Source organism: Xyrauchen texanus, chromosome 17 (assembly GCF_025860055.1).
Source record: "Xyrauchen texanus isolate HMW12.3.18 chromosome 17, RBS_HiC_50CHRs, whole genome shotgun sequence".
NCBI lineage: Eukaryota > Metazoa > Chordata > Actinopteri > Cypriniformes > Catostomidae > Xyrauchen > Xyrauchen texanus.
In genome coordinates this window covers 22,177,385-22,202,278 of record NC_068292.1, presented here as the reverse complement: position 1 = coordinate 22,202,278, position 24,894 = coordinate 22,177,385, and the positions used below count along the sequence as shown (strand labels likewise).

Genomic DNA, 24,894 nt, shown 5'->3' with positions numbered 1-24,894 from the left:
CTTCGACAGGTTAACCGCAACTGAATCATGGTGGCAGAAGACCAAGCAAAGTAGCCCATATGTCCTATTCCACGGCCACATCCTCCAGCTCATCCTGGGGCATCCTGAGGCATTGACAGGCCAGCCTGTTCACAGTGGCCATTGACTGAATAAAGTAAAATATACACTCACTGAGCATTTTATTAGGAACACTTGTACACTTATTCATTCAATGATCTTATCAGCCAATCGTATGGCAGCAGTACAGTGCATAAAATCATGCTGATACAGGTCAGGAGCTTTAGTTCCCATCAGCCATCAGAGTGGGGGAAAACATTCATCTCGATTTTGACCGTGGCATGATTTTTTCAAACACCTACTGTGTATAATGATGGTAGATTTTAACCAAGAAGTTGAACCATAAGGGTATTTTTCATAAATGTATGGTTGGTGCAAATTTTCACATGTATTTTAGATGTTAAAATTATGTAAAATTTACTATTACAATATTTGTTGGCCAAAACAATGATTTTGTATATTGTCTTTTACACTGTTGTTGTTTAATGAATATGTATTTTTTTGTGTTTCATAATTATGTCTAAATTCAGCTATAGGCCTACAGAGATTCACTTTAAATAAATCTTCTCTTAGGAAATATTAAAATGTATAAAATGATGGCCGTTTACGCGATTACAATGTGTTCACAGCCATAAAGCGTCATGCACGTCCTAATTTCCATGGACTTGCATCACAAGTCTTTAAGACCGATAACTCACAGACTTCGGTCTGTTTCACATTTATTGCGTCAGACGGATGAATTTACGACAGTTTGAATAGCTGTACGGTAACCCATGTCCTTTAAATCACTGGATTCCCTGGTTTCACTGGATTCCCTGCAAGACAGACGTTTCCTTTGCTTCCTACAGGTGAGCTATGAATGATCTTTAATGAGACTTCTCTCATACCGCTATGCGGATCAGGAATATTAAAAGTACTCATGTCGTATATGTTGTTTCTTCACTTTTGCCGGCAAATAGCTCTGCTGAAGTGAACAGAGAATATGTTTTGTCAGTTAGCAGCACTATCTTTAGAAGGTTCAAGTCACTAAGTATTAAATTGTCATAATTCCTGATTATGGAAAAATACCAAAGGTTACTGTTTAAGAGTTTGTATAGTCGAAGTAGTTAAGGGATCAGGACTGAGATAGAATTCAGTATAGAAAAAGTAATTCAAAGCGAGACATTAATGATTATATATATATATATATATATCATTCTTTTCATTTTTTTTACATAATTATACTATACTGTGTTTTTGGATTTCTATAATCAGATCTCAGTCATTTTGAGTTGTGTTTTGTTACATGATATGGTGAATAGTGGCTCAACTGGTTCATCTGCTAGAATGATACTTTTACTTTCATGTTGCATTCAATATCTTTTATATTGAGAACTGCAGTGAATATTTTACTTTCAGCAAATGCTTTTTCTTCCTCGCCATTGATTTCAATTTTAAAGTACTATCTAACCAGCTAACAATTTTTGGTTCCCAGAACGTTCTGGGAACGTTAGCTCCTGGTTCCCAGAAAATATATTCTAACGTTCCCTTTTGGTTAGCCAGGTAAGTTTTCTTTATGTAAATAGAACATTCTTAGAAGGGTAGGGAAACGTTCCCAGAACATTCTCCTAACCTCTGTTGCAATATGACTGTGCAATAATCAGTCAACAAACCATGTTTTCAACATTGTTTATAAAACATATCAATCATATGAACCATACATTGTACATAACGAGAATAAAATAACTGAATTATTTGAAAAGAAAAACATAGATCATATCATAAATATTATCAAAACAAGATATAATATATGTATAAACTACCCATATCATTTAAGAAATGACCCATGAACGTGTTGTTTTTCACATTTATTCAAAAATTGATTGTTTACCATAAATCATATAAAACTTAAAAAGATTCAAATAATTAATTATTTAAAATGTTTTAAATAGGTAATATATTATCATATATTAAATATTATTAAATAAAACAACATAATAAACCATTCTTCCACCATCTTCTCTTCACCATCATCTGCAAATGTAATACAAAGAAATAAAAAAAGACATGAGTCATATAGAAATTGGACTAAAAACATTCCCTGTGTTGTCAGTGCAGTTAAGGATTATTATTATAGCAGTATCGCCAGTGTCTTGTGGACAGATGCATTATTTATATAGGCGTTAAATGCACTGCAAAAATACTATTCTTAATCTATATCTTTCTTTTAGTGTTGTTTTCAGTAGACATATACAAACATACTTAAATAAATTGAGTAGCACAAACACAACACATTATGACTTGCTTTAACTGTATTTTGTCATAAATAAAGTGGAAAAATATAAATGCCAATGGAAAATAATTTTACTTCTCAGCTGAATCTATTTTGTTTTAGAAATGTTTTGATGGTTAATGGAAATCAAAACTTTGTCAGGTAGTTCTAATACGTATTGAGTTAAAGGATTATTTTTAAAATATATAAATGAAACATCACATATTAAGTAAAAAGATCATTCTACAAATGACAATGCGATAGGTATACCAGCAACTCCTTAACATCTCATAGATGTAGCTGTGAAGTGACAAATCTTTATTAAATCTGTTGTGGCCCCTCTCACAGGATTTGCATGATATCCATTGACATAGTACTGATAATCTCAAAACAGAGTTGACATCATGGTTACCATTTTAAATGCCTGTGTGGGGCAAATTTCAGGACCAGCGAAATGAGGTCTTCAACATCAGTTGCCTTTAGTGCCTTAAAATTATTTTGTGCTGCTTCTAGAAACATCATTAAATAATCTCTGATAAAATAAAAGTAATGTAGTATTTATTTCATGTGAAAATTAAGAGTTAGATTTGAATATGGTATTATTTAAGTTACTGTATTTTGGAACCAGAACAATAAAGGTTCCATTCCACAGTGCAAAATACAAAACTGTTGCTTTTTAATAACACCAAAATGACTGAAAGCTAGTTGGGACAAAACGTACCTATAATTATGTGCCAAAATTTTAAGTCTTGGAGGGGTTGTTTGTTTTTTCCCCTTCAAACTGTAGCCACTCAAAACATAATTTGATGCAACCTTGCGCAACATTTTTCGCACGGCTACACTTGTTTGTTCTCCTAAGTGATCGAAGGTAGTTCATCTGTAAACAAAAATAAAATAAATAATAATAATAATAATTAATTTGATTAACTTTTATTATTTTTAAATTTAATTAAGTCGGCAAACATAAAAAAACAGAAAAGATTCCGCATTCGGACGGATTTACGAAAGCGGTTTTGTGGATCACTAAATGCGCTTTAAGCGCTACTTCAGAGAGACGCTGTCCACAAACATGAAGTGCTGAAATGTGACCGTGATGTCGTCATTGTAACGTCATTAGCCTGTATTTGTTGCGTAACTTTTGTAGTTTTCCTCGCTGGAAATATTAAAAAATATTTTCTTAAATGTACAACTTAATTCACCACATAATTGCATTTTGTTTTAGAATCGTTTTGTGCATTTCTTTTACACAATCACGGCTTCGTTCATCAGACGAGCATTTTCATATTTCATTTTCAAAATTGGCTCTGTAGGTCGAGATTAAAGCTTCCAGGATCAGTGAAGACTACGGAGACCCTGTGTATGGTCCGTTTAACGACAAGCATTAATTGAATATAACAACATTCACGTATTGCAAAATAAAGAGACGCGTGGAAGCTGCGCTTATCTTACGATGCTTTTGGGAAATTAGGCCCTGTAACTGTACATTTGAGCTTCTTGCATATGTATTACCATCTTGGTCCTTTTATCTGTATTGTCCAGTTCTGTTTCAAGATTTTGTAGTTCCTCCACAGTCTGGCATGGTCCATTTTCTAGGATGTGCCCCCTTCCTCTGTCACTGTCACAGCTAAAGCAGCCAGTATTCGCCTTTGCATTGCAAGGATGTCTTGATGGTTCTCAACCACCTCTTGGAGTTTTTTACTGGGGACACCGGCAGTGATGCCTCTGCTGCAAAAATAATAACCATATAGATCATAATAGACTGTATTCAAGATAGATTTACAGGTAATTAAATGTGAAGAAATAAAATCCACTTACATTTTAATTCATGACAGCATGAAATTTCTCTGTTGTCTGTGAAAAGACTGAGAGAGAGAAGAGAGATAGATTATGATATAATTTACTGATGCTTAAAAACATATTATTATATTCTACAGGCCCTTGTCTGGTGGATAAACATTGGACAATGATTTATCTATAAATACAAGCTAAAACTGAAAAGACATCTAATAGGTTGCCAGTGGTTATGTGTTAATAATATAACATGTCATACATTTGGGTGGAACAAGTTTTGACACCTTTGTCTTCTTCACTGGAGAAACTCTGCCATCATCTGAAAAAACAAACAAACAAACAAAAAAAAAACAAATAGGATATGTGCATTGGAAAAAGAGTTTTGTAGATGACATTGAGTAAACTACAGCATGTGCACCAGCAAGTTGACCTTTTAGTTTTAGTTGATATATATTTAAGCAAGCTGACGTTTCACAGCTAGTACTCAGTTTTTCATAATGTATGTGTGTGTGTGTCAGTATTGAAAATCACATGGAAAGTGTTCCCTATTTCACTCCTATTGAGTGTCTCAGGTCAAAAGTTGAACATCACCCCTCAGTTCTTTAACAGTTAGTTTAATTTACATAATGAATGCAGAATCTGTATGTATGTCTTTTTCAAATAAGGTAATGTTTGATTTCATTGGATAGTGTACTGCTTTTCCTGTTCTTACAAAGATATATAATGCTGTGCTGAGAAATCTCTGATGCATACTTAGGTGTATGTATCATCCTCAAGAAGATCCGGATCGAGACAGCAACTGCAGACCTGGCTTAATACTTGGGGGCCAATCCTGAAAACTCCTATCATATATTTTGAATCTCTTTCTGTCAGATGGACACTCTCTACATCTCTCCCCACCCTGATGACTTCAGGAGTTTGTTGCCGATGATCGCCGCTGAGTACTGTGGATCTCCTCCACGAATAGTGCAAGAGGGTCCTCCGGCTGAGGTTGCTGGCTCTCGTCCTGCACTTGTCTTGGCAGGTGGCACGGTGCTCACTGGTGCAAGTGCTGTGAGCTGGTACCTGGCAGCAGCGGCTAAACGGACAGGCAGCGATAAGAAGCAGGAGAGTCAGGTGTGGCAGTGGCTGAGCTATGCTGAGAATGAGCTGACGCCTGTGGCCTGTGCTGTGGTATTCCCTCTGCTGGGTGTAATGGGAATTGACAAAAAGGTGAGCCTGTGTACCCAAATGTGATCATTTTCACTGGATGATCTGTTTTTCTCCTGGTCCTCTATTTGTTGATCCTCATAAACACAAATGTATATGTCTAGCCTTAATTTAAAGGGTTACTTTACCACTCCAAAATGAAACTTCTGGCATTATTTACATACCATCATGTCATTCCAATTGCATGTGACTTTCTTTTATTCTGTGGTACACAAATGGAGATATTTTGCAGAATGTATGAGTCGCTGTTTTCCATAAAATGATAGTGGGTGTGATTTACTGGCAAACATCATAAAAACACCATGAAAGTAGTCTCTCGTGCACTAGTCATCCCACTCCATAGTAGATCAGGTCTCTTAAAATGATATGATGGTTTGTAAATGATGCACTAAATTGTTTTGTCCATTTATGAGCTTACAATAATCAACCTTAAATTACAGCTTCAGCAGAGTTCCAGAGCAGAGCTGCTGCGTGTTCTGAAAGCTCTAGATGAGAATCTACAGTCACAGACATTCCTGGTTGGGGAGGGCGTGACTTTGGCAGATATGGCGGTTGCTACGGCAGCAGTGCTGCCATTCAGATATGTGAGTGCAAATCTGTGACCACTTCTTAACTTTTTAGTCGTGCAGTGTTGTATTATCAAATGCACATTTTCATATTGTTTTCTGTAAGCCAGTTGTTGGAGAGAAGGATTGGCATCTTTCAGTATGAGTCCTAATTATAGCATGTTTGGTTCTCTCTTAGGTATTGGAGCCTGCAGACAGAAAGTCATTTGTGAATGTGACCAGGTGGTTTAATATGTGTGCTAACCAGCCACAGTTCCTGAAGGTATGGGGTAAAATCTCTTTGTGTGAGAAAATGGTACCAGTTATACCCAAACCCAGCACTGCCACCAACGCCACGGCAACTGCTGCTTTCAGCACCGCACCACTCAACAGTGCACCTGAAAATGGTTAGGAAATTTGTATTTGAAAGAAGTGTTCAGGAAACCTGTTTGAAAACAGACATTATTTTTGCAATTCAGCTTTGTGACGCTAGTGGCGTAGAAATTAAAAACTTAAGCTTCTTCGGGTTCCTTCTATACACCCACCAATGCTGTCTATCTATTACAGTATGAATGCATTGCATCATCATTGACCCTGTTTACACCTGCTATTAAGATGAATTTCAGGTGATCATGCATGTGACCACATCGCATTTGAGGTGTAAACGCTTATCCGTCCTGAATGTGTCCTGGACAGCAGGAAAGCGCCACCCCTCACCTGTCAATCAGCTGCTGAGCTAAACAAGAGTTTAAACTTTGCCTGCTATGAGCAACTTTAAAAGTAAACAACTGTCCATTTTGAAAGAGCGAATAAATACAGAAGCACGAGAACTTCATGGATCTTCTTCAGTGTGTCTGATATCAATATGCAGGGACACGGATAACAAGCACACACATCTGAAACGCCTTTAATACAGGCACTCCACTAAAACAAACTATTATTCTGCACTTAATGTTTTGTTTGTGCTATGATTACATTTCAGATCCATCTGGAAGAAGCAGCGCACAGTTTTTTCTAGCTTTCTTTCAATTTAGTGATTTTGTTGTGCTTTAATATCATACAGTAACAGTGATTCATGAACGTCATCATTAAATCAGAAACCCTCCCCTCGAAATCTGAACAGATGAGGTCACATGAGATGACCAGGTGTAAACAGCGATGTGTCTTGCCTGACCACTTGTGATCGGATCACTCAAGACGCATCTTAATACCAGTTGTAACCAGGGTAATTGTCTCTGAATGTTTTGTGTTTGTTTGTTCTGTGCTTGTTCCATTCAGATCCACCCAAGACAGAGGCTCAGCTGAAGAAAGAGGCCAAGAAGCGTGAAAAGATGGAGAAGTTTCAACAGAAGAAAGAGATGGAGGAGAAAAAGAAAATGCAGCCTCAGACTGAGGTAGAGTGATGATCTCAGTGTTTTACTGATGCTGAGACAGAATGATTGATAGACAGACAGCTGATGTGCTGTTTTGCTGATTTGCTGTGCTGTTTTTCTATACTACATATCTATACATTTCCACTCCCTCCAAAAAGAAAAAAGCCAAACCCGAGAAGAAGGAACTGGGTGTGATCACTTACGACATCCCCACTGCACCTGGAGAGAAGAAAGGTGTGCTTTTGGTTTTTCTATTTTTGTATTGGGTCCTTCTGCTCTGTGATGCATGTATAATCATTTCACACTCTCTTTATGTGTCTCTTCTCTTCATCTGTTTCAGATATCCTGAGTCCTCTGCCTGACTCATATAGTCCTCAGTATGTGGAAGCAGCCTGGTACCCCTGGTGGGAGAAACAGGGATTCTTTAAGCCTGAATATGGGGTATGACATGACAATCTTTTGAAGTTTCCTGTTTCACTCAAAACAAAAAAACACTTTTTGTTCAGTGGTAATTGTGTGATTTCTCTGCACTGATTAACTAGAGGAAGAGTGTAAGTGAGCCAAACCAGCATGGCATGTTCATGATGTGTATCCCTCCACCAAATGTGACTGGATCCCTGCACCTTGGCCATGCCTTAACCAATGCTATTCAGGACTGCCTGACAAGATGGTATCCAGACATAATCATTATAAATAATTAATATAATAATTATAGATGTTATTTATAAGCCGGTTTATTGAAGTAATACTTGTTATGCTTGATTAGCTATATTAAATTGAATTAGACTAAATTAGACAAACACATATACAAAAATGGTAAAGACCCGCTAATTTGTGGCTGATTTATTAAAGGGACAGTTCACCCAAAAATTTTAATTCTCTCATCATTTACTCACCCTCATGCATCCCAGATGTGTACTACTTTCCTTCTTCTCCTGAACATAAATTAAGATTTTTAGAAGAATATGTCGACAGCTGAATTGACAGCTTAAAGCAATAGTTCACCCAAAAATAACAATTCTCTAATAATTTACTCACCCTCATGTATGACTTTATTTATTCTGTAGAACACAGACAATGTACAATTGTTCATTCAATGGAAGTTAATGAGTAACAAAATAAAAATTTTTGTAACTCATTAAGCTCCAAAAAGCACATAAATGCAGGAGAAAAGATCTTCAGAAGATATATGATAGGTGTGGTTTAGAAACAGATCAATATCTAAGTCCTTTTTTTACTGTAAATCATTCACTTTCAGAGTCCTCTTGTGTTTTGGTGATTCGCATTCTTCATGCATATCGCCACCTTATCGTATTTTATATATATATAAAAAAATACTTAAATATTGATCTGTGTCTCACCCACACCTATTTTTCTGTTTCTGAAGACATGTATTAAACCACTGGAGTTTCATTGGTTTCATTTTGGACCTTCAAAGTTCTGCCCGCCATTCACTTGCATTGCAGAGCTGAGATAAGCTGTGAGCCAGGTACCTACAGAGCTGATATAATCTGCTGAACACAAACAACATTTTTTAGAAGATTATATCAGCTCTGTAGGTACCTGGCTCACAGCTTATCTCAGCTCTGCAATGCAAGTGAATGGCGGGCAGAACTTTGAAGGTCCAAAAAGCACATAAATGTAGCATAAAAGTAACCAATGAAACTCCAGTGGTTTAATAAAGATATTAAATTAGATAAAGTCATACACATCTGGGATGGCATGAGTTAGAAAATGATGATCATTTTCATTTTGGATGAACTATTCCTTTAACTTAACACATCTTTTATAATTTACAATGCATTTTTAATTTTGAATGTATCCTGACCTCATACATTGGAAGTAATGCATCATTAGACATGTGGAATCAGTTTGCTTCTGTGTGATGATGCAGGCATAGGATGAAAGGAGAGACCACGCTGTGGAATCCCGGCTGTGATCATGCTGGTATTGCCACTCAGGTGGTGGTCGAGAAGAAACTGATGAGAGAGAGAAAGATGACCAGACATGATTTTGGGAGAGAGAACTTCATCCAGGAGGTCTGGAAGTGGAAGAACGAGTGAGTGTGAGAGAAGAGGATTAGGAGAATTCTCTAGAATGGAAATAGATCATTCATATTGAATCATGTGGTGTTTTCCCCAGGAAATGTTTGAATGCAAGGTATCCACAGTAATGGGAAACCTGGAAATATACAGGAATTTTAAAATGGGGTTTCCGGGCCTGAAAAAGTCAAGAAAATAAATTGGATAAGTTAAATAAACTGTGCTTAATAGAATAATTATAGTTCACAAGCCATAGAGATATTTGATTTTGTCAGTGAATCGTACTTATGAATCTGTTTTTTTCAATGAATCAGTTCAAAGTCAGGCTGAATGATTCATTAACAAATTGGTCAGAAAAGAAAAGAAAAGTTAGGTGGAAATTCATTGCTAAAAATTGTTGGAACCCTTTGAATGGAATGTTATTTTTATTTAATATGTCTTCTAGGTAGCTGTTTATGTAGCCATCTCATACGATGATTTTTTAATGTAAGCATCTTAGTGTAGTTCAAACGAAAAGAATACATTTCTCTCCCCTTCGGTGTTGAACAGAAAGGGAGATCGCATCTACCATCAGCTGAGGAAGCTGGGCTCCTCTCTAGACTGGGACAGAGCTTGTTTTACCATGGATACTGTGAGTACATTGCACAAAATCCAAACAGACGTCATGGAGCTGATGCACTTCAGTATATAGACAATTAATAAACCACTCAAGTATTAAATGACAACCAGAAGTTCTAGGATGCATTTACACTGCAATGCTTAATCCACAGATCCGATCTTTTGACCATATCCATTTGTTTTTGACCCAGCTGTTTACATTCAAGACATAAACGACAGCTTTTACATGAATTACCTGCCAAGACGGACTAGGCTAACCCTCAGCACCATTTAGCGATGTTAGATCTACTGTATGAACGGCAACAAACTTGCCTTTTACTTACAGTTGATCTTGGAAATATTGATAAACATCACTAGAAAACAAAGACAACTTCCTCCACAATTCAGATGTAAGAATTCCCATGCAAATATTCATTAATCTTACCTTAGCGCTACCAAGTGATGAATTTACTTAAAGCCTGTCTGTCACGTAACTTTTACCACATTTATATCAACATCACCAATTAAGGTGATTATGCTGGTTAAACCTTTACACCAAAAAGAAGTTTACATGCACCATACAGTGTGCATCTGTTTAGATGATTTCTGTACACGTGGTTATGTATAAACTAAAACATGCTTTTTCTTTTATCGCTATTTTCTTCTGGAAATACTGGCTCAGTTTGGATGTGAAAAAATCTGATCTCTTGCATTTATTTTTCCGGTTAGGCTACACATGTGAAACAATATTCAATCTAAATCGGATTCGAGTACAGAATCAGATTTTGTGTGACAGTTTAAATGCAACCATAGATATTATAAACAATTTTCACATTACTAAACTACTTGACAGCACCATTGCTAAATAATGAGTTGTGTCTTTAATTATGTGTAATACTGTCTGCCTGCAGAAACTGTCATTTGCGGTCCAGGAGGCATTTATACGCATGCATGAGGAGGGTGTGATTTACAGGAGCAAGAGACTGGTGAACTGGTCCTGCACGCTCAACTCTGCCATCTCTGACATAGAGGTTAATAAAAGTTCTGTGTTCATGCTTTGTAGTATAGCTGTAACATGAACGGTTTAAGCCCATACAAAATTGTCTTATGTCAGAGTTAAAGGCAGTCACATAGTTACTCTAAGGTCATATATTACATATTGTGTTACTCTATTGTCTATATGAAGCAAAAATCATATTTCTTGATTGATTTAGCTAGCAACCTTACACAACATTGCAGAAATTGTGCATTTAGTTTCAAATAAAATGTACTTTATCCTATTGTATTTCCAGTTCAGTTTTTGTAGCATTTTGGTGGTTGCAAACTTAATCTGACAATTTAAAGGGTTTCATGTTTGTTGGTGGGTGATCCTCAATAACAGTCTTCTTCAAGGTTGTATGGTTGTGAAATTTGATCTGTATTATGGGGTGACCCGATGAACTCAGTAAACTGTTTTATGTTCCAGGTGGATAAAAAAGAGCTGACAGGTCGAACTCTTCTACCTGTACCGGGTTACGAGGAGAAGATTGAGTTTGGAGTGCTGGTGTCCTTCTCATATAAGATTGACGGATCAGGTGAGAGCTGGAGGAATTGGGTTAATTGAACAGAAGAGATATACATTCTTCAGTACATTTAAAAATTTATGTTTTTACAATAAAATTATTTTCTCTCTCAGATGAGGAGGTTGTAGTGGCCACCACACGTATTGAGACCATGCTTGGAGACACAGCTGTGGCTGTCCATCCTAATGACACCAGGTATCAGGTAATACAAAAGTGTGCACAGTATTGTTTACCAACTAAACTTGCAGTGCATTCAAGATATATATTTTGCAGTATATTTGTTCCCTGGAATCAAACCCATTTCCCTGGTGTTTCTAGCGCCATGCTCTCTCAGTTAAGCTGCAGTAACATTTAATTTACTTAATGTGCAGTTAAAGGGATTTTTCACCCGAAAATGAAAATCTGTCATAATTTTCTCTCCCTCATGCCATACCAGATGTGGATGACTTTATTTCTTTTGCAGAACACAAACAGAGATTTTTAGAATAATATTTCAGCTCTGTAGGTCCATACAATGCAAGTGAATGGTGACCAAAGTCAGCTTAAAAGTATTCCTGAAGACTTCAGTGGTTAAATCCATACCTTCAGAAGCGATATGATAGGTGGGGGTGAGAAACAGATAAATATTTAAGTCCTTTTTTACTGTAAATCTCCACCTTCACATTCTTCTTTAGTTTTTTGGTGAATCACATTCTTTGTGCATATTGTCACATACTGGTCGGGGTTGGTCAAAGGTGGAGATTTATTGTAACACAGGACCTAAATATTGATCTGTTTCTCACCCACACCTATCATATTGCTTCGGAAGATTGGATTTAACCACTGGAGTTATATGCATTACTTTTAAGCTCTTTTTATGTGCTTTTTATAGATTCAAATTTCTGGTCACGATTCACATGCACTGTATTGACCTACAGAGCTGGGATATTCTTCTAAAAATCTTAAATTGTGCTGAAAAAAAGAAAGTCATAAACATTTGGGATGGTCTGAGGGTGAGTAAAGTAGAGAACTTTCATTTTTGGGTGTTTTATTCCTTTAAATTATGTGGAATAATCTCCATTTCTTCTCCTGTCCAGCACCTCAAGGGCAAGATGGTCATTCACCCATTCTGTGACAGAAAGATGCCCATCGTGTTTGATGACTTTGTGGATATGAACTTTGGAACAGGTAATAGTCAGACAACAGGCTAATTAATTCTCATGTGTCATATACTGTAAATGAAAGACTCAGATATCTTCCAGGTTTTGAATCACAAAGAGTTTTTCGCTTCAGTGATCTCCAGCTGTGTGCTTTTAGCAAGACATGGGTTGAGGCGCGGTTCGCACAGTTTGCCCAAACGACCCGGTCCTGCTTACTTCTTTCCCTGTTAATTGACTGCACGCCTCTGAGTGTTGAATTACAATGTTGTTGTACAGGTGCAGTAAAGATTACACCTGCTCATGATCATAATGATTACGAGGTGGGAGAGAGACACAAACTGCCCTTCATAAACATCCTGGATGAGAACGGTGTCCTTGTCAACGTTCCTTCTCCATTCCTGGTACATACATACACTCTCTCAGATATCTTTGATAAACCCATCACAGATCAATATGTTGTTAACTCTTGAGTCTTTTGTGAAGTTGAACATTTTTTCACACTTTGCTGAAACGTGAACCATCTGATTGCAGTCCGGTTGACCGATTGATTGTTTTATGATCAAAACAAAATATTGTATTTTAGGCCATGAAGCGTTTTGAGGCGAGGAAAGCTGTGCTGCAGGCTCTCAAAGATAGAGGCCAGTTTAAGGAGATCAAAGACAATCCTATGGTTGTGCCTGTCTGCAGGTTTGACACACACTCCCACTCAGTACCCTCATATCAGAACTCAAACACATCCTATAGAGCTACCATCTGATCCTGGAATCAATGTTTACTCCCATTACAACTTCTATATTGCACAAAGGATATGATGAGTATGGATGTGTTTCTCAGCCGTTCTAAGGACATAGTGGAGCCTCTGCTGAAGCCCCAGTGGTATGTGGACTGCAGAGAAATGGGGAAGCAGGCGGCAGACGTTGTCCGAAATGGAGAACTCAAGATCATCCCTGACCACCACCTCAAAACCTGGTTCAACTGGATGGACAACATCAGGTAATCCCTATATACTCTGCCCAGCTTTTCACTGCTGGAGATTCTGTCTCTTTTGTGTATGTGGTAACACTGTCTTTTTGTGGTTTCAGGGACTGGTGTATCTCGCGACAGTTGTGGTGGGGTCACAGGATACCAGCGTACTTTGTAACTGTGAGCGATCCTTCGGTCAAACCAGGCGAGGTGAGCAGAGACACACTGTTGCCAGCAAGCCATAAAAGTGCTCTAGATGCAAAAACTGGTCAAAATGAAGATGTTGCTGTGTTTATTTAGGATGTGGATGGACATTTTTGGGTCAGCGGCAGGTCAGAGGAAGCAGCAAGAGAAAAAGCAGCCAAACGCTTCAATGTGACTGTAGACAAAATCTCTCTTCGGCAGGGTAGGAAAAATGATAAAACTATTGTAAGCATTCATATACACACCTCTCCTTCAAACGAAAGCAAAACTGTCAAAATATGTTGTTGTTTTGTCGGTGTAGGGGTATGAGCCTTTCCATTCTTTTAACTCTTGCTATTTTAGTAGGTGGGTCATCTTATCTTGGTACCATATATGAGTTAACCAAATCACTGTCCTTCTGTAGTTTTATTTATGTTTATATTTATCTTTTGGGATCAATAAAGAACATACATTTGTTGATCTGTCTGTTTGTGTGTTTTAGATGAGGATGTGTTGGACACATGGTTCTCCTCAGGAATCTTCCCCTTCTCCATCTTTGGTTGGCCCAACGAGGTCAGGTATATTAATAAAACACACACAGACACACACACACGCACACACACACACACACACACACACACACACACACACACACACACACACACACACACACACACACACACACATGTTGTGTTTCCATGTTTTATGGGGACTTTCCATAGACATAATGGTTTTTATACTGTACAAACTTTATATTCTAACCCCTAAACCTAACCCTACCCCTAAACCTAACCCTCACAGAAAACTTTCTGCACACACACACACACACACACACACACACACACACACACACACACACACACACACACACACACACACACACACACACACACACACACACACTCATTCTGCACAAGGCATGTAAGGCAATGAGATGTTGGGTAATATATGCTGATAATATATGTAATATAAGGTATTGACCAACCTCCACAGTGAGAATTGATCTTATGACAAATATATACAAATTAAAAGTTGCATGGTGTTGTCATATTGTCATAATGTCCTAGAGTGTAATTTTGTCATATATTGTGTGTTTTATGTTAGTCAGAGGACCTGCGGGTGTTCTACCCAGGCACGCTGCTAGAGACGGGGCATGATATCTTGTTCTTTTGGGTGGCTCGTATGGTCATGATGGGTCTCAAACTCACTGGAAAACTCCCTTTCAAAGAGGTACGGTGTGCATAATTTATGGGAGTTAAACCATTAAACTTCCTTTCTTCTGTACTGAATTACTACATATTCCATGATGTTTCAGTCATTCTGCTTTGAAAGCAGATGTAACTTTGTATTGTTTATATACATCATTTGAAACCAGGTGTGTTCTCTTAGGTGTACCTGCATGCAGTGGTGCGAGACACCCATGGCAGGAAAATGAGTAAATCTCTCGGTAACGTTATCGACCCCCTGGATGTCATTACTGGCATCTCACTGGAGGTAACCGCACAATCGACTGGAGTATTGAGCTATTTCATGTATTTGTTTTCTGTATGATTTGCGAGTTCATTTGTGTTCATGCAAGTAAAGCTTAATCAACAGCATTTGTGGCATAATGTTGATCATTACAAATTTAATCTTGACTTGTCCCTACATTTCTTAAAAATAAAAAAAAGCAAGAATCTGGGATACAGTGACCCACTTACAACAGAAGTGAATGGGGCCAATCCATAAACTATAAAATACTCTTAAGTACAGCCACAAGATGTAAATGCATGTTATCCTGATTTCAGTGTGATTAAATAACTTTTTAACCTTTTCTATGTAATGTTGTATCAACTTTTTGACATACTTTGTTGCCATGACAATGTAACCCCATAAACCCTAATACCCTAAAATGAAGATATAAACCACTTTACAGCTCAAATAATGTGCAAGTTTTAACAGACGAATTAATGAATAAAGTGCTTTCAAATAATGAATTAAGGACTTTTATACAATTATAATTTTCACATTTCTGCCTTTTAAAATCTCCAAAAATTGACGCCTTCATTTCCATTGTAAGTGCCTCACTGTAAACTTAATTTTTGCTTCTTTTATAGAAAACAATTATAGAGTCAAAACCATTTTTTGTGGTAATCAACATTATGCCACAAATGCTGTCAAATGAGCTTAACTTGTATTGAACATGGAATATTCCTTTAATTAATTTATGGATTGTGTGTGTAGGGTCTTCATGTTCAGCTAACTGACAGTAATCTTGACCCTGTGGAGATTGAAAAGGCCAAACAGGGACAGGTATAACCCATCTTTTATGAATTAATATACAGGATAAATGTAGACACCTGAAGTTGCCTAATGCCTTAAGTGTATGTGCCTGTTTGTAGAAATCTGACTATCCTAATGGAATTCCAGAATGTGGCACTGATGCTCTTAGGTTTGCACTGTGTGCTTACACCAGTCAAGGTACCAATCTGCTTTGTGTTTACTATATCAATTTAGAAAATATCATTAAATAAGTGAATCATACGTTTACTAAGAAATCTACTTTACTTGTAAAATGAATACTAGTCTAGCAGCTCCCTTAAAATCTGCCTAAAGTGTGATCATATCGTTTGTTTTCTGTTTTATATTTCAGGCCGAGACATTAATATGGATGTGAACAGGATTTTAGGATACAGGCATTTCTGTAACAAGCTGTGGAATGCAGTGAGGTTTGCAATGAGGACTCTGGGAGAGGGCTTTGTGCCCTGGGAGAAAGCTCAGGTGAGAAAGACATGCATACGTAGATGGATATTAGAAAAAAAAACACTAGAAAATGAATGTATGGTTTGATTGTGTATGTGTCTACCCCATACTTCAGTTTGAGAATCTATGCTACATATTGTGTTTTGTGTAGAATCGTCCCTCCTTTTACTTTTCTTCATCTCTTTCAGCTGTGTGGCAGTGAAAGTGTGTCTGATCGCTGGATTCTGTCCCGGCTCAGTGCTGCTGTAACTCAGTGTGATATTGGATTCCAGGCATATGATTTCCCAGCAATCACTACTACCATCTACAGTTTCTGGCTCTACGAGCTTTGTGATGTCTATCTGGTAATGGACATAGCACTCCATACACAGACTTGCTTTTGGCCTCTCTCCTTAATTAAAAGTGAGAAGTGTCATTTTTCTAAAGTTTTAAATACTTTCTCCTATCCCATTCTTAAAGGGACAGTTCACCCAAAAATTTTAATTCTCCAATTATTTACTCACCCTCATGATATCCCAGGTGTGTATGACTTTCTTTCTTCACAAGAACACATTTGAAGAAAAACAGACAAATATCTTAGCTCAGTAGGTCCTTAAAATGCAAGTGGAGATTTCAGTCAGCATAAACGTCATCCATACGACACCAGCTGTTAAATGAATGTCTTCTAAAGTGACATAATCACTTTTTGTGTGAAAAAGTTTAAGTTCATTTTTTTAACTCTAAATCATGCTTCCAGTCAGGAGCGATACACGCATGTGACGTAATCGCATTGGCATTTGAAACACATGAGAACTCACGAGAGTCACATCCGGAAAAGGAGTGCTGTTTACAAGTGAGGAGGGGGAAAGCTGTACAGTAGCTTGGTTGGTTTTGGGTTAGATCTGTTTCTTTACTCACAATGGTGCGTTTTTGTGATTATCCTGGATGTCTCAACCGAGTCGAGAACGTGAGATTACTTCGGTATCATGGCAATGCGAATACATCATATGAGAGACGCTTGGACTCCACCCTCTTGTGAAGCTTACCCACACGTTGGATTATAGTTAAAAAGTACTTAAATATTGATATTTTCTTCGCACCAAAATTGATCGTATCACTTTAGAAGACATTACTTTAACCACTTGAGTCATATGGATGACGTTTATGCTGACTGTCTGTGATTTTTGGAGCTTCAAAAGGGAAATCTCCATTCACTTGCATTTTAAGGACCTACTGGGATATAATGAGGGTGAGTAAATAATGAGAGAATTTTCATTTTTGGGTTAACTATCCCTTTAATATGCAGACACAGCCATAAGTAAGCCCTTCATAGATTGAGTTCCCAAAAAATAAGGCTCTGTTACAATATCAAAACATTGATCTGTTTTTTTTTTTAACATTCTGACCAGCCCGAATTTAAAACATTGGCTTAACCAATGGTGTGGGTTTTGGGGCGGGAAAATATTTTTGGATAACCAGTTGAAGGCTGGCGAGCATTCAGTTTAGTGCTGCTATATGCTCAGAAATTACTTTTAATTTGTATACCTATCTTAGATATATTGTCGTTAGCCTTTGTTTTTCCTCTTAATCTCTGCACAGTTTTATTAATAAGCTATTTAAAGTTTTTGAGGGCAGTTTTAGGTAAATTTTGAGACTATTTTTCTCTTTGATTGTGTAGGAGAGTGTGAAGCCGGTGTTAAGTAAGACAGACCCAGAGGGACAGAAGCAGGCAGACATCTGCAGACAAACTCTCTACACCTGTCTGGAGGTGGGACTCCGCCTCCTGTCTCCCTTCATGCCTTTCGTTACAGAGGAGCTTTTCCAGCGGTTGCCAAGGAGACAGCCTCAGGACAGTCCCCCCAGCATCTGTGTCACACCCTATCCAGACACTTCAGAGGTAAGGAATGCCAAAGGTCATAGGTCATGGATTAGAGTGGTCTATGCTAATGGTACAAAAAGGCTCCTGCACACTTCCTGTGAAATCAAAGAACAAACCTATGTGACGTCTTTTAGAACAAAATCTGGACAAAAAGGTGTTTTTGAGTTCATTTCAGTGGTTCGTAACAGCTCGCCAGGGCGAACTTTCAGGAAAACTTCTTACCGGCTGCTAAACACCTTCTTACTGCCATTGGTCATGTCATTATTAGGGGTGACCTGGAGCTCCACCTACTTTGAGGCTGACAACTGATTCCACCGTTCAGTCAGTTAAGATCAGACAACATGAATGTATCATCATATAGGCTTATTAGTGTATTGTTTACAATTTTCAAAACATGTCAAGCAATTTTGTTTTGTTTATTTGGTCTACAAAAGTAATCACTCATGTGCCATCTGCAGCCGAAAACCAGTCACAAGTCTGCCCAAAGTAAGCTATGTTGATCATCATTATTATTTCTGTATTCTACCCATTAACACTCTTTTAAGGCACAGTCACATACTTTGCACAGCGAAATTCCACTGGCGAAATAGTCATCTCAATCGCAATCCATGGGATCGTGAAATTTGGGTTCAAGTTTGATGAACTTTGACAGGCGAAATCGCACGTTGACCAATAGGAAGTTGTTTGTTTTGGCTGTGACCTCTGTGTGGGCAGTGCTTCCCTTTTCCATTGTGAATATTCTGTGTAGCTGTTTATGAAGCACTGCCCACATTGAATATTCACAAGGGTATCATTTTAGTCTCAGTGAGTAAAAAGTGCAGCATCAAAAAAGGCTGTTTGACAAATATGTTTTTGCTGGTTTCACACACGTTCAACATCCGCCCATGCAATCTTCGCCCGAAGAATTTTGCTGTGAGAAGGTGTGTGTGCCATTATACACCAATATTTGCAGTAGTATCAGTGTAATCATTCATTACAATATCAGTGTAATCGGCACATTTTATGGCAGCGCATAGCCATGAATACAAAGATAAATATTACAAATTACACATTATCTACTGCATATATATTACTTTAAATCATAATTGAGTGGTTAAACAGATTTTACTGATCATGTGTGGATTTTACACACAGAATGAGTCATTAACACATTTTAATGTCACATTAGTTAAGGTTTTATGTAATCTTGAGCATCCTCATATTTAAATGTCCCTCTAAATGTGGTGTGGCTGGTGTCTGAATGTTCAGAAATCAGTATGTCGTTGCTCAGCTGATTCAAACTTCTTTTTGGGTTTGAGCAAAAAACAAAGTTGCGCTTTGCTGTGAGTGTGCCGGGGCTTTAAGGGCTGGCAACCAAAAATATGTAGGGTGTAGGATGTAGTTTTTTTTATTTTTAGTATCTTTAACATTTAGAATCTTCTTGATCATTAAGACTCGAATCCAGTTGCAATTGAATAAGAATGACCTTCTCTAATGGGCAAAAACCACCAGAATCAAAAAATGTTTCAGAGAACAAAGTGATGTTTGTGGCATCTCTAGCTCTCTGTTATTTATAATCTTGCCATGTCCTACAAAGACAGATTTTTTTGTCTCTCCTTTTTCTCCCCAATTTGGAAAGGCAACTGAGATTCATCCAACACCACCTGGATTGAGACATTGGGAATTATACTCTAAATCCTCGTGGTGGTGCAGTGACTCATCTCAATCCGGGTGGCAGAGGATGAATCTCAGTTGCCTCCACATCGGAGACTGTCAATCCGTGCATCTTATCATGAGCGAGAACCACATTATAGTGACCACAAGGAGGTTACCCCATGTGACTGTACCCTCCCTAGCAACCAGGACAATTTGGTTGCTTAGGAAACCTGGCTGGAGTCTCTCAGCATGCCCTGGATTCAAACTCGTAACTTTATGGGTGGTAGTCAGTGTCTTTACTCACTGAGCTACCCATTAATGACATGGCCATTTAAATTAGATATGAATGCATTATCTTGTGGTTTCCAGTATTAATAGTGTTTTGTTTGGTTGCAGTTCTGTTGGCACAGTGAGGAGATCGACCGTCAGATGGAGTTTGTGATGTCTGTGGTCAGAACCATTCGTTCTCTCAGGGCCGATTACAACCTGACCAAGACTCGTGCTGACTGTAAGACATCATACAGTACACTGCACACAACCCACTGATCATAACAAACATGCACTGTCTTAAAGAATGAGTTCACCCAAAAAATGGAAACTGTCTTAATTTTACTATGACTGACTTTCTTCTATGGAACACAAAAGGAGATTATTGGCATATTGTCACCACCTCAGTCACCATTCACTTTCATTGTATCTTTATTCCATTCAATGAAAGTGAATGGTGACTGAGCCTGTAAATCTTTTGGGTTTGGAACATCATGAGGGTATGTATATGATGAACATTTTCATTTCTGGATGAACTATCATGTTCTAAACACGTACGTTTATAGTACCTCAAAAATTGTGGTTTTGTGTTATTGTTAATGATTAAACACTCTTATTGTATTAGTAATATTACTAACACAAATGTAACTCTTACATTAAACATCTCTTTTCTTTTATCTCTTTCTTAGGTTATCTGCAGTGCATAGACTCCGATACTGTTGCTCTTATCCAGAAATACAGTCTGCAGATCCAGACACTGTCTTACTCTCAGGCCATTCACCCAGTCACAGAGGGCAGCAGTGCTATCCCACAGGGCTGTGCGGTGGCCATTGCCTCAGACAAATGCACCGTTCACCTCATGCTGAAGGTGACAACTTACTGAACTTTTCAGTATGACAAGCATTGTAACAGTGTGAATAGTGACTGACTCCTGTTAATACATCTGAAGAAGTTAGTTTTAAATTCTGGCTGTTATAATCCCCACCACAGCTGCCAAATACATAAATAACATTAATTTAATCAGCAGCAAATGAGGAGATAAAGTAAATTTAAATATGCTTCTCCAAAAATAACATTATGCTTTCAACATAATCTTCTGTTCAAAGCCAATCGTTTGGTTTGGCTTTGTGTCAGGAAATGTATTCCCCCTTCACATATAATGAGTTTATTTAGCCTTCTATGTGTGTAAACATGCCGGTTTCTAAATCCATTATTCTGTTTCCCTGGATCAGGGTTTGATTGACTTAGAAAAGGAGGTCACCAAACTAATGGTGAAAAAAGGAGAGCTGGAGAAACAGATGGAGAAACTGAAAGAGAAGATGACCAAGAACGACTACAAGGAGAAAGTTCCTGTTAAAGTGCAGGAGGCACATGCTGAGAAGGTTAGTAGGATGGAGAGAATATGGTTCTAAAATTGTCTGTGGTTCCTGTCTTTATCTGTGTTATTTACCAGAAATGTGCTGCAGAATTGTCTTTCTGAGGCAGATAAATATATATATACAGTATCACACAAAAGTGAGTACACCCCTCACATTTTTGTAAATATTCGATTATATCTTTTCATGTGACAACACTGAAGAAATGACACTTTGCTACAATGTATAGTGAGTGTACAGCTTGTATAACAGTGTACATTTGCTGTCCCTTCAAATTAACTCAACACACAGCCATTAATGTCTGAACCGCTGGCAACAAAAGTGAGTACACCCCTAAGTGAAAATGTCCAAATTGGGCCCTAATTGTCAATATTTTGTGTGGAAACCATTATTTTCCAGCACTGCTTTAACCCTCTTGGGCATGAAGTTCACCATAGCTTCACAGGTTGCCACTGGAGTCCTCTTCCACTCCTCCCTGATGACATCACGGAGCTGGTGGATGTTAGAGACCTTGTGCTCCTCCACCTTCTGTTTGAGGATGCCCCACAGATGCTCAATAGGGTTTAGGTCTGGAGACATGCTTGGCCAGTCATCACCTTCACCCTCAGCTTCTTTAGCAAGGCAGTGGTCATCTTGGAGGTGTGTTTGGGGTCGTTATCATGCTGGAATACTGCCCTGCGGCACAGTCTCCGAAGGGAGGGGATCATGCTCTGCTTCACTATGTCACAGTATATGTTGGCATTCATGGTTCCCTCAATAAACTGTAGCTCCCCAGTGCCGGCAGCCCCAGACCATGACACTCCCACCACCATGCTTGACTGTAGGCAAGACACACTTGTCTTTGTACTCCTCACCTGGTTTCCGCCACACATGCTTGACACCATCTGAACCAAATAAGTTTATCTTGGTCTCATCAGACCACAGGACATGGTTCTAGTAATCCATGTCCTTAGACTGCTTGTCTGCAGCAAACTGTTTGTCGGCTTTCTTGTGCATCATCTTTAGAAGAGGCTTTCTTCTGGGACGACAGCCATGCAGACCAATTTGATGCAGTGTGCTGCGTATGGTCTGAGCACTGACAGGCTGACCCCCCACCCCTTCAGCCTCTGCAGCAATGCTGGCAGCACTCATACATCTTTTTCCCAAAGACAACCTCTGGATATGACGCTGAGCACGTGCACTCAACTTCTTTGGTCGACCATGGCGAGGCCTGTTCTGAGTGGAACCTGTCCTGTTAAACCACTGTATGGTCTTGGCCACCTTGCTGCAGCTCAGTGTCAGGGTTTTGGAAATCTTCTTATAGCCTAGGCCATCTTTATGTAGAGCTACAATAATTTTTTTGAGATCCTCAGGGAGTTCTTTGCCATGAGGTGCCATGTTGAACTTCCAGTGACCAGTATGAGGGAGTGTGAGAGCGATGACACCAAATTTAACACACCTGCTCCCCATTCACACCTGAGACCTTGTAACACTAACGAGTCGGGGAGGGAAAATGGCTAATTGGGCCCAATTTGGACATTTTCACTTAGGGGGTGTACTCATTTTTGTTGCCTGCGGTTTAGACATTAATGGTTGTGTGTTCAGTTATTTTGAGGAGACAGCAAATTTACACTGTTAAACAAGCTGTACACTCACTACTTTACATTGTAGAAAAGTGTCATTTCTTCAGTGTTGTCACATGAAAAGATATAATCAAATATTTACAAAAATTTACTCACTTTTGTGAGATACTCTATATATTATGTTTTATTTATTTCTTTGTCTTTCCAGCTGAGGCAAAATGAGACAGAACTGCGGAAAGTGAAGGAAGCCACCGAGAACTTCAGAAAGATGATGTAACAACTCACCTTTCAACATGTCTTCTTTCCTTTAAATGACAAACTTTTACATTCTGATAATTTTTTATCCTTTATATGTTTAATGTATGTCAGTCCTGCCTACCAAATGACAATGTGGGGAATCTTAACGCCGTTGTGACTTGTCTCATTTGTGTATATGAAAATGCATTGATAATGATGAAAGTATTGACAGTTTAAGGAATAGTTCCCCAAAAATGAAAATTCTCTAATCATTTACTCACCCTCATGTAAGACTTTATTTATTCTTCAGAACAGACAAAGATTTTTAGAAGAATATTTTTGCTCTGTAGGTCCATAAAAATGTTAAGCACCAAAAAGCACATACAGGGTATAGGCAGTATAAAAGTAATCCATAAGACTCCAGTGGTTAAATCCAAATCTTCAGAAGTGATATGATGGGTGTGAATTAGAAACAGATCAATATCTGTTCTGATAACCTGAGAAAGAGATCTGTCTGTTTTTACCACAAAGTTCCCTCCCTGCCCAGTAGGTGGTGATATGCACGAAGAATGTGAATCACCAAAAACAAAACAAAAATAACTTAGTGTAGATATAAATAGACTTAAATATGGAACTGTTTCTCACCTACACCTATCATATCGCTTCAGAAGATATGGATATAACTGGAGTCTTATGGATTACTTTTATGCTTTGTTTATGTGCATTTTTGAAGGACAATGCGTATTTTTAAACTTCTGCAGTTAATCCAGGATGGACTTTGTAGACATTTGTCATTAATCTTAGTTAATAAAAAAATATTTTCTTTTCATTTTAAAACACTGGACCTTAACACTTACTTAATTTACAAATGTAAAACTATGACTAAGCAAAGCATATAAATAACTAATATTGGCATTATGTTCATGATGTTAGCCAGAGGGGAACTGGCTCCCACAGTAAGTTTGGTTTCCCCCAAGGCTATTTTTCTCCATTAAATAACATCTTCTGGAGTTTTGTTTTCCTTGCCACAGTCACCTTCAGCTTGCTCACTGGGGTTATTAATACAATTATTATTTAATTACTTATTTTTATACACATTTTACAATCATATTTGATCAAACTACACAATGATGACGAAGACATTATAGATATTACGGTGCCATTTTTTATTTTGTTAATGCATGTTTTACTGAAAAGCTGCTTTGAAACTGTGTGTTGTGAAAAATCGCTATTCAAATAAATATGACGACATTTTGGAGCTTCAAAATTTTGACACCCATTCACTTGTATTGTGTGGACTTACAAAGCTGAAATATTCTTCTAAAAATCTTTTTTATTCCACAAAAGAAAAAGTCATACACATCTGGGATGGCATGAGGGTGAGTAAATCATGAGAGAATTTTCATTTTTCAACTATCCTTTTAAGTTGAGCTGGAACTCTCTAAAAACTTCAATGAAATTTAATTTAAGTGAATAATGTGATCTGAAATGCATAATTGCTAGAC

The 24,894-nt window shown here is 37.9% G+C and overlaps 1 protein-coding gene across 1 annotated transcript; it reads left to right on the top strand.

Annotated features, from left to right (window-relative positions):
- Positions 1–801: 801 nt before the first annotated feature.
- Positions 802–24,827, top strand: LOC127657922 (valine--tRNA ligase-like). The gene is made up of 31 exons (XM_052146915.1): positions 802–905; positions 4,973–5,311; positions 5,749–5,892; positions 6,053–6,260; positions 7,132–7,247; positions 7,385–7,460; positions 7,567–7,667; positions 7,769–7,896; positions 9,121–9,285; positions 9,818–9,899; positions 10,777–10,896; positions 11,331–11,439; positions 11,541–11,629; positions 12,504–12,594; positions 12,843–12,967; positions 13,150–13,253; positions 13,401–13,559; positions 13,649–13,739; positions 13,830–13,935; positions 14,215–14,285; positions 14,817–14,942; positions 15,102–15,206; positions 15,936–16,004; positions 16,094–16,172; positions 16,345–16,472; positions 16,643–16,798; positions 18,112–18,330; positions 20,344–20,455; positions 20,904–21,082; positions 21,447–21,596; positions 23,361–24,827. Exons 1-31 carry the CDS (start codon positions 831–833, stop codon positions 23,427–23,429), a joined length of 3,891 nt encoding a protein of 1,296 aa, XP_052002875.1. The 5' UTR covers positions 802–830; the 3' UTR covers positions 23,430–24,827.
- The last annotated feature ends 67 nt before the right edge of the window (positions 24,828–24,894 follow it).

Excerpts from the sequence above, each read along its gene's own strand:
- LOC127657922 (XM_052146915.1), top strand. The coding sequence starts at position 831 with ATGTCCTTTAAATCACTGGATTCCCTGGTTTCACTGGATTCCCTGCAA. Across the intron at positions 15,207-15,935 it reads TTACTGGCATCTCACTGGAG|GGTCTTCATGTTCAGCTAAC; the intron begins GTAACCGCACAA and ends TTGTGTGTGTAG. Across the intron at positions 16,173-16,344 it reads GTGTGCTTACACCAGTCAAG|GCCGAGACATTAATATGGAT; the intron begins GTACCAATCTGC and ends TTTATATTTCAG.